The 10,940-nt window shown below is 48.8% G+C and overlaps 1 protein-coding gene across 1 annotated transcript; it reads left to right on the top strand.

Moving 5' to 3' along the window:
* On the top strand, positions 4,583-5,971 carry LOC107633837. The gene has a single exon (XM_016337433.1). The coding sequence runs from the start codon at positions 4,583-4,585 to the stop codon at positions 5,969-5,971; it is 1,389 nt and encodes a 462-aa protein (XP_016192919.1).

Below are 10,940 nucleotides of genomic sequence, written 5' to 3'. Positions count from 1 at the left end.
GAAGTCGGTGCTGACTATACTGGGAAGAACGAAGAAGTTACAAGCCATGGAAATTCAACGACTCGTTAAGGAATGATGCACTGTAGAAAGAGATTGCGTGAGAACGTGCTTCAATTAATGGGGTAGAATTTTAATATTTTAAGAAATTATATAATTACCCATCTCAAATAATAAATTACAAAATAACCCAACTATAGTTAAGTAATGACCAATTAAAATGTGACACATCATGAAGAGTAACTTACATGTTATTTTAGAGGGGGTTGGGTAGAATTCACCTTATATTAAGTATTTTTATTAAAAAAAAAGAAAAATAATTTTTTATTTAAATGAAGAGTTTCAAAGAATTGTACATTGACTACATTCAGAAAAAGGCTAAAAAATTTAGATATGCCATGCCTGTGTGTGTTATGCATTGCTATGGAGGATGGGGGTGCTATACATGAATGTGGGATAGAAGAAATCGGACTATCCGAATTCTGTTTAAAAAAAATTGAATTACCAAATCGGATGGTCCGAGTTGTGAGAGAGAAAAAATTTAAAATTTATCATTAACAAATCGGACTGTCCGATTAGTGTTTTTTGTTTTTCAATACAAAGAAAACGGACCCTCCGAATTGGTATATAAAATATTTTTTCGAACACATGAGTTGGTATAAAAGCATCCCATTAAGGGAAAAGGACATTGTGAATTGAAGGCGGTGGTAATGGCGTTATATGCTGATTTATGGCACGCCCATTTTACTTTTCTTTTCTCTTCTCTCCTCTCCTCTCCTGCACTCAATTGCTGACTGGGTCATAAATAGCTAAAACCAAAGAAAAAAACAAGCTAAAGATCGAGATGGAGATGGTGATGGAGATGAAATCCAATAGGATGACGCATTTTCAATTATTATTATTATTATTATTAGACAATTTTTTGTGTTTTTATTAAATGAAAAGTGCACTCTATTCTTAATATATTTATTTTATTTTATTTTTTCTATTAAAAAAAACAATCTTAACTCTTTATTGAAACTATCCTATACAACTGGCTCATACAAGTATACAGCACATCTATATAAATAATGTATGTGTTTTTAAAGAGAGAAACACAATAATATATTTTGTTACGGCCTGGCCCAAACCACTAGCGGGCCTGGCCCAAACCACTAGCGGGCCGGCCCGATTCGAGCACTACCCGACCCGAACGGTCAGGAGCGAGGCGCTCAGTCGTCGACTCAGACACGCGTCCCTGACAGCTATGCTACAGCTGTGGGAAGGAAGCATCGAAGAAGGTGGGCTTGTCCTTGATGGGCCCACCTCTAACACAGTATATATGGGGAAGGTCCTACCCTTCCCCCAAGGTACGTCACATACCATTTACCCATTTTTCGTCTGCACACTTTGCTGACTGGAGCGTCGGAGTGTCTTTGCAGGTGACACCCCCCTTCTCCATACGAAGAGTTCAGGACGTCGACTGCACCCCCTTCAACCCAACAATCCGGAACCAGGCGATTCCCCTCTCATCAATCGAAGTACCAACCCGATCCGTCCGGTACCCGCCATACCGAACATTGGCGCCGTCTGTGGGGAGCGCCTGAATGGACGTTGTACTGGGCCCAGGAGGAACAGCCCACGAGACTGAGCGCAGAGGGGAAGCCTCCGCGGCCTCTCCCCGGCAACGCACGAGGTCCCCTCCAAGACAAACCACACGATCTCCTGAAAGGCGCCCCTTCGGGGGAACTGGCGACAACAGCACCAGAATAATGCAAGAACTACGCCACAGGATGCAAGACATAGAGCGCCGGCTGGCAGGCCGAGAACATTGTCAACAAACTTCCGAATCGAGCTACTCCCACTCCGTCTCGAGAAGCCGCTCCCGAGGAACAGCTAGCCCACAATCTGAGCCCGAGAACGCTAGGGAAGGAGGACGCGCGAGAAGACGCCACGACCCCCTCATATACGCCAGGCACGACAGGCGTACCACAGAGCGAAACTGCGAGGATGCTCGTCGGGAGGACGACGAGGGAAGAACAACCAGAACGCGGGGACCAATGATAATGGGCGCAACCCCATTCCATCGTTCCATCCTCGAGGTCTGGCTGCCAAAATAGTTTGACAAGCCAACTGACATGAGGTACGACGGAACCCAATACCCGCAGGAGCACCTTACGGCTTTCGAAGCCAGAATGAACCTGGAGGGAGTGGGAGACGAGGTAAGGTGTCGCGCTTTCCCGGTCACCTTAGCAGGACCTGAAATACGGTGGTTTAATAACCTCCCGCAGGGCTCGGTGACCAGGTTCTCGGACATCAGTCGCGCCTTCCTAGCCCAATTCACAACCAGGATCGCAAAGACAAAGCACCCAATCAATCTACTTGGAGTGACCCAGAGATCCGGCGAGCCGACCAAGAAATACCTAGACCGATTCAACGATGAGTGCTTGGAGATCGACAGGCTGACGAATTCGGTTGCAAGCTTGTGCCTAACGAACGGACTTCTAAACGAGGACTTCAGAAAGCACCTCACCACGAAGCCAGTGTGGACAATGCAGGAGATCCAATGTGTAGCCAGGGAGTACATTAACGATGAAGAAGTCAGTCAGGTCGTGGCTGCCAACAAACAGCAGCCCTCTTACAATCAAACCCGGCATCACGGGAGCGGAGAAAGAGAAAAGGAACACGCCAGGGACGGCGGTCCGAGTAAGACTCCCAGGCCGTTTCCTCGTGTCGGGAAGTTCACTAATTACACTCCCCTCACCGCGCCGATTATGGAAGTTTACCAACAAATAGTCGAGAAGGGGATCTTGTCGAAGCCCCGACCTCTGAAGGAACGAACAGGGGAGAACAGGAGCCTCTACTGTGATTACCACAAGGGCTATAGGCACAAGACACAAGACTGCTTCGACCTGAAAGACGCACTGGAGCAAGCGATCAGGGATGCAAAGCTAGCCGAGTTCTCCCACCTCATTAGGGAGCTGAGGAGACAGAATCGCGACCACGAGGGCAAAGACAACACCCGGGCAGCAAAGCGATGCCAAGAGCCGGAGGACAACGACCACGGCCTTACCATAGTAAACATGGTAACGGCGAGAAACGCGGCGCCTAGGTCCAAGTCGGCACATAAGAAAGACGCTAAAGTCCTGGCGGTTTCCACATCCTCTGCGCGAAGCCCCAAGAAACTTCCATCCATTTCTTTCGGCCCGGAGGACCAATGGTTCGACGAGGTCGCGGAAAATCCTCCCATGGTCATTACGGGCAGAGTGGGAACCGGCCTCATCAAGCGGATCCTTGTAGACACGGGGGCAGATTCGAACATCATGTTCCGCAATGTGTTCGACACCTTGGGCCTAAGGGACGCCGACTTAAAGACTCACCAGCACGGCGTTGTAGGGCTCGGCGACCACTTCATTAAGCCGGACGGGATAATCTCCCTGCCGACCTCCGTGGGACAATGCCAATGGAGAAGAACGGAAATGGCAGAGTTCGTGATCCTACGAGACTCCACGGCCTACAACATCATCCTAGGGAGGAAGACCATCAACGACCTAGGGGCAGTCATCAGCACAAGGATGCTGATAATGAAGTTCATAACTGAAGAAGGATCAATAGGGTTTGTAAGGGGAGATCTGGAAATGGCAGTCGCTTGCGACAATGCCAGTCTCTCGTTAAGAAAGAAATCCAAAGAAGCATCAGGAGTGTTCCTCGTCGACTTGGACGCCAGAGTCAGCGACAAGTTGAGACCCGAACCAGAGGGGAACCTGGAGAAGTTTAGAGTCGGCGACACGGAGGAGAAGTTCACCTTCGTGAACAGAAATCTCCCTCACGAGCTGAAAGAACCTTTAATGGAAATGATCAGGGCCAACAGTGACCTATTTTCTTGGACACCGACCGGCATGCCGGGGATAGACCCCCAACTCATGTCGCACCATTTGGCCGTCAAGCCAGAAGCCAGACCGGTGGCCCAGAGGAGGAGGAAGATGTCACAAGAAAGAGCAGAAGAGGTGGCCAAGCAGACAGCCAGCCTCCTCGAAGCAGGATTCATCCGGGAACATGACTACTCGACTTGGATGTCGAACGTAGTCCTAGTAAGAAAGCATAATGGGAAATAGAGGATGTGCGTGGATTATTCTGATCTCAACAAAGCATGCCCCAAGGATTGCTACCCCCTACCCAACATTGATGCACTCGTCGACGCGGCGGCGGGGTACCGGTATCTGAGCTTTATGGATGCTTATTCCGGCTACAATCAGATACCGATGCACCAGCCAGACGAAGAAAAAACGGCATTCATAACTCCAGGAGGAATCTATTGCTACAAGGTAATGCCCTTTGGCCTGAAGAACGCAGGGGCCACATACCAAAGGTTGATGAACAAGATATTCGGCGACACCATTGGCAAAACGGTGGAAGTCTACATGGACGACATCCTTGCCAAGACCACCCAACCCGAAGACCTTCTAAGTGACCTTGGAAATGTGTTCGCGGCCCTCCGACGACACGGCATGAGGCCCAACCCTCTCAAGTGCGCCTTTGCCATGGAGGCCGGGAAGTTCCTAGGATTCATGATAACCCAAAGGGGGGTGGAAGCCAATCCTGAAAAATGCCAAGCAATACTCCAAATGAAGAGCCCAGGCTGTGTCAAAGACATCCAGAGACTGGCGGGAAGGCTCACCGCGCTATCTCGTTTCCTCACGGCGTCAGCAGCAAAGGCCCTACCTTTCTTCAACTAACGAGAAAGGGAATAGCATTTGAATGGACCCCGGTATGCGAAGAAGCATTCAACCATTTCAAAAAGATACTTGCAACACCACCTGTGCTCGGTAAACCCGTGGTCGGAGAACCGCTCTACCTGTACCTAGCTATAACGGAGGAAGCGCTGGCAGCGGTCTTAGTGCGGGAAGAAGGGAAAGTTCAACAACCAATTTACTTTGTGAGTAAAGCGCTGCAAGGAGCAAAACTTAGGTACAGCAAGTTGGAGAAACTGGCGCTAGCACTCCTAACCTCTTCCCGCAGACTACGGCAATACTTCCAAGGTCACCAAGTGGTCGTAAGAACGGACCAGGGAATTCGTCAAGTGCTCCAGAAACCCGACCTAGCGGAAAGGATGATGACCTGGGCCATCGAACTATCCCAATATGATTTAAGATACGAGCCTCGACATGCAATTAAGGCGCAAGCAATGGCGGACTTCCTGGTGGAAGTAACCAAAGACCCAACCGAGGACACGGGCACACGGTGGAAGCTCCATGTAGACGGAGCCTCCAACCAGACATCTGGAGGCGCTGGGATCATCTTGGAAAGCCCAACCGGGGTCATCTACGAACAATCGGTCAAGTTCGAGTTTTCCGTATCGAACAACCAAGCAGAATATGAAGCCCTTCTAGGTGGCTTGATCTTAGCCTGGGAAGTCGGGGCCACGATACTAGAAGTATGCAGCGACTCACAGATCGTCATGTCGCAAGTAAATGGAAGCTACCAAGCCAAAGATTCGATGTTGCAGAAGTACTTGGAGATGGTCAAAGAACTGAGCAAACAGTTCGAGGAGGTCACGGTCCAACACGTTCCGAGAGAGAGGAACACACGGGCAGATCTCCTATCCAAGCTAGCGAGCACGAAACCTGGAACCGGCAACCGATCCCTTATTCAAGGCATCACGAAAGAACCAGCAGTTGCCCTCCACCTGACCAAGATAAGCCCCTCCTGGATGGACTCCATCACCGATTTCTTGCAAAACGGCAAACTCCCTGGAGGTGAGAAGGAAGCTATAGCGTTGAGAAGGGAGGCTGCCAAATACACGGTCATACAAGGGCAACTGTTCAAAAAGGGACTTAGCCAACCCTTGCTGAAGTGCCTACACCCCGACCAGACGGACTACGTGCTCAGAGAAGTCCACGAGGGGGTGTTGTGGTCACCACATCGGTGGCAAAGCCCTAGCGAGGAAGCTCATCCGAGCTGGATATTACTGGCCGTCAATGATGGAAGACTCTAAGGAGTTCGTGAAAAAATGCGTCAAGTGCCAAGAGAACGTTAACTTCCACAGAGCACCGGCCACCGAACTGAGCCTGATGACGTCCTCCTGGCCCTTCGCACAGTGGGGAGTCGACCTCTTGGGACCTTTCTCGGTTGGCCCAGGGCAAGTCAAATATCTCATAGTCGCCGTTGACTATTACACCAAATGGATAGAGGCCGAGCCACTAGCCACCATCTCCTCGTCCAATTGTAGAAAGTTCATGTGGAGGCAGGTGATAACTCGGTTCGGCATCCCGGAAGTCGTCATCTCAGACAACGGGATGCAATTCACCGACAAAAAGTTTGTAGAATTCCTTGCCGGCCTGGGCGTTAAACAAAAATTTTCCTCAGTAGAGCACCCCCAGACAAATGGACAAGTCAAGTCCGCAAATAAGGTGATCTTGCTAGGCCTCAAGAAGCGGCTAGACAACAAGAAAGGAGCATGGGCCGAATAGCTCGCCTCAGTCATCTGGTCCTACCGTACAACCTAGCAGTCCGCCATGGGAGAAACCCCTTTCCGCCTGACATACGGGGTAGACACAATGATACCCGTAGAGATCGGCGAGCCGAGCCCACGGTTACTTCTCAAGGGGGTGGAAGAAGCTGTAGAGAAGGACCTAGTAGATGAGACCAGGGAGAAGGCCCACTTGTCAGAAGTAGCACTAAAGCAAAGAATGGCCCTGCACTAAAACACCAAAGTGCTCAAGAGGGAATTTGAGCAAAATGACCTCGTCCTACGGCGCAATGACATCGGCCTACTGACCCAGGGAGAAGGCAAACTGGCGGCAAACTGGGAAGGCCCCTACAGTGTCAAAGAAGTGATTGGCAAGGGCGCCTACAAATTGGAGAAGCTCGATGGAAGGGAGGTCCCGAGAACTTGGAATGCGGGTAACCTAAGAAGGTTTTGCCCCTAGGTCAAGCATGCCGGCCAGGCGATCTAACGCGCTTAACCACTTACCTTTGTATCCGCCATGGTAACAAACTTGTTTAATTACCGGTTAATGTTCACTTGTAGTTTCTACCAATTTTACTTTTATTTTTCTTTTTCCTACTTACACATCACACAACAACAAGTTCCACGACGCATTAAACAGAACCATGATACGGCACCCCGGGACTGATCACCCCGGGAGCCACCCAAACTGAAGCCATAACGAACGACTACAACGATAGCAAAAGGCCACAACCTGGCTTCGCTGAATTACCAACACAACGGTAAATGAACACGAGCGGAAAGCTCATACCAACAAAACGGTAACAAAACAAAATGAAAATACTATCAGACAGGAAAAAGACAATAATCACAAACCGACCAAGCGACTCTTAATGTATAACGAAGTAAGCTTCAAAATTTCTACAACAAAACCACAAATCCATACAAAAGCACAAGGTGCAAGAGCACATTTCTTGGGCATGTCAACAATCTTGCCATCCTTGATCGTTTTGAAAACCCCAATTGCCGACGTGTCGAAGTCAGGAGCCACGATCTTCACTTGGGCCTTAAGAGCCTCCTTAGTCATGAAGATCGCGTTCTTCCCTTGCTCTCTGGTCACCTTATGTTTCTTCTTAAGCTCCTCAACCTCAGCTTGAGCGACCTTAGCCAACGAGACGGCCACGTCGCGCTCTTTCTCCAAAGCCACCACCCGACGTTGCGCGACATTAAGTTGGCTCTCCAGAGTCATCTCCCGCTCGGTTAAACGGGACATGGTGTCGTCGGAGGCCTTCAGCTTCTCTTCGGCAGACGTGACTTTCTCCTCAGCGGCCTTCAGTTTCTTCCCCGACTCGGACAGTTGCTCCCGAAGAGTTTCGACTTGAGCTTGGAATTCGTTATTGGTCGTGACAGCTGATTCGAGCTTCCTGCGCAACGACTGCATCTCCGACAACTCGAATTCAGCCTTCCGAGCTATTGCGGCATCGCGGAAAAGGGTACGGTACATCCACCTCACCTGCCCCGCAAGCTCGGTGCCAAGAAAATGATCCTCTGTGCCGGAGAGCAGCTGCGAATCTATGAAGGTTCTGGCATCAAAGTTCCGCTCCATGACGGTAAGAACCCCTTCCGGGCTGGAGGATGCCATTTGCCTTTTGGGGGTGGGGATAAGCTTCAAGTCGTCATCCTCTTGTCGAGCGGAGGTCGAGTGCTCGGGGCCGGCCGTCTCCTCACGGATTGGAGAAACGCACGCCCCGTCAGAGTTCTTACCCGTCATCTCGGTGTCACGGGGTGACGGGGTCGCCTGATCTTTATCCTCAGAAGGGTCATCCGGTTTCTCATCAACCTTCTCTGCTTCCTCCTCGTCGTTGTCCGCCAAGAAAGTCCTGAACAAATCCTCAAGCCCTGTCATAGAAGCAGACATTTCCACTGCAACAAACAAGTAAACAAGTTAGTCGTGAAACCGAGACAACCAAGCGAATGAATGGAAACGCAAAAACACAAGGCAAAACAACTCACAAACATAATTCCTGGCGACCTCCCGGTCACCCATCAAAAGGTGGGGATTCACATAGTTCTTCCCAAAAACTGCCAACAACATGTCGGCGACCCTCTTGTCCACAGCGGACATCCCCTTATAAGATACCTTTATGAATGTGTTGGATCCCGCCCCAAAGCTCCAGTACGTCAGAATGAGGCGCTCCCCTTCTAACGACAACCAAAAGGGGTGACGACCATTGACCGGACACACCTTGAAATATTTATCTTTAAACCCATGATAAGAGTCCTCGAACAAGCCGAAGATCCTCCGACCCTGGGTAGATCGGAAGGACATGAACCCTTTCCTCGCCTTCCCCTCCTTGGAAGGATTCGTGAGGTTGAAGAAAAAAAGGAAGACGTCAACAGATACTGGCAACTCCAGATATTCGCATACCATCTCGAAACAGCGGATAGAAGCCCAACTGTTCGGATGCAGTTGCGATGGCGCCACGGATATCCGATTAAGAAGCGCCATCTGGAAAGGAGAAAACGGGATACGAACCCCAACCTGAATGAACATGTATTTATAGAACCAGATCCACTCGGGGACCCGAGGGGAATGGAAGTTAAGCTCATATAGCCGTTCGTTGGGGGCAGGAACAAAGACGTCATAATTGGCTTCCTCGTCTGTCCCTCCGCACAAGTACTCGCCTTGTCGGAACTCCGTCAACTCCCCCTCATCCATCTGATTTGGCGAATCCTTCACGCCGGAAGTCACCCAGGCGTAGGGGTCGTAATTCGCAGCGGAGGGAGAAGCCCGAGAAACGATGTGAGGCATACCTACAGTGGGGGTACCACTCCGTTAGTCTATGAGGTCGGGAGTCCAGAAAAAGTTCAGAAACTATATTTGTCCTATTCAACAGCTAAGATCAAGCATGGCTAAAAGCTAAATCCAAACAAAGCCTACCCTGGAATGGTAACCCCCCTAACGCACCTACTTGACACTAAAAAGCCATCTATTATACAAAATCAAGCAAACAGCATGCAAAACCAGGCAAACAACATGCACATAGAAGACCGAACAATAAACATAAAGCAAATAAACCCTGAACTAATTATGAAGATTCGAAGGAAGAGGAGGAAGAGAGAATGCGCAAGAATGCAGAAATGACACTCTGGAGATTCAAAAGGAGAAGATGATGGAAATGGTTAGAGTAAGGATATGAGAAGAGAACGAAATGCAAAACTGTTTAAAACTGCCACTCAAGAAGCGGGAAAGGCCTGGGGACAAAATGATCTTTGCGCACAGGATTTTCCAACCCATTATGAGCATTTAATGCTCCGCACGAGGAATGAGGCGACAAACGGTCACCTCAGCAACAAACAGACACGCGCGCAAGAGGCACGTCCCCTCCACGGGCGGCCGACCTGGCGACAACACACGGAATAAGAGATAATGCGCCACCAACCACCTTCACGATCATTGCTGGCGCGTTGGGGGCACTATTACAGCCTGACCCAAACAACTAGCGGGCCGGCCCGACCCGAGCACCATCCGACTCGAACAGTCAAGAGCGAGGCGCTCAGTCGCCGACCCGGACACGCGTCCCTGACAGCTATGCTACAGCTGTGGGAAGGAAGCATCGAAGAAGGTGGGCCTGTCCTTGATGGGCCCACCTCTGACACGGTATATATGGGGAAGGTCCTACCCTTCCCCCAAGGTACGTCACATACCATTTACCCCTTTTTCGCCTGCACACTTTGCTGACTAGAGCGTCGGAGTGTCTTTGCAGGTGACACCCCCCTTCTCCATACGAAAAGTTTGGGACGTCGGCTGCACCCCCTTCAACCCAGCAATCCGGAATCAGACGATTCCCCTCTCATCAATCGAAGTACCAACCCGATCCGTCCGGTACCCGTCATACCGAACATATTCTAAAAAAATAATCTTACTAGGAAAAATAAAAATATTTACTAAAAAAATTTTAATTTTGATTTTTTTTATTCTCAAATTTAGATTTAGTCTAAATGGAGAAATATTCCTAAACTAATTAAAGGCGGCGAATAATTGGAAGAAAAATAAAAAGGTCACAACCCATCACACACAGTATTATTGATAGCATGGACAAAAAAGTGTGCAAGTTGGGCCAGCTTGCATATATATATATGTAAACGGGGAAGGGTTCAAGTCTCCATCACCTGTATGTTGGTGTCACGCATTGGAGTTTAGTGTTATTATGATCAGTCTCAATTTGATCTTTATCCATTGTTGAAAGCTATGTTTGAGCTCTAGCTCAATTCTAAAATTTTTTCAAGGTTTTTTTATCATTGGTATTTTAAAATTTGAAGAATGTTAGAAGATAGTAGAATTTATTATTTTTAGTCAGTAGTTAGCCAATAATATTTAATAGTGTTGAACTGCCGAACTAAAAATATTGAACTATTAGTTAAAATTATGGTCTCTTGAGTATTTTTCTAAAAATTATTCAAGATCATATCAAGTATTTTTTAGATGAAATCAAACATTAATAATAGGAGTTTA

The sequence above is a fragment of the Arachis ipaensis genome, chromosome B03, assembly GCF_000816755.2.
Source record: "Arachis ipaensis cultivar K30076 chromosome B03, Araip1.1, whole genome shotgun sequence".
Taxonomy (NCBI): domain Eukaryota; kingdom Viridiplantae; phylum Streptophyta; class Magnoliopsida; order Fabales; family Fabaceae; genus Arachis; species Arachis ipaensis.
The sequence above is the reverse complement of the archived record's forward strand: the minus strand, read 5'-3'. Positions and strand labels throughout refer to the sequence as shown.

What these genes read in the sequence shown, in the direction of transcription:
- LOC107633837 (XM_016337433.1), top strand. Translation starts at nt 4,583, where the DNA reads ATGCCAAGCAATACTCCAAATGAAGAGCCCAGGCTGTGTCAAAGACAT.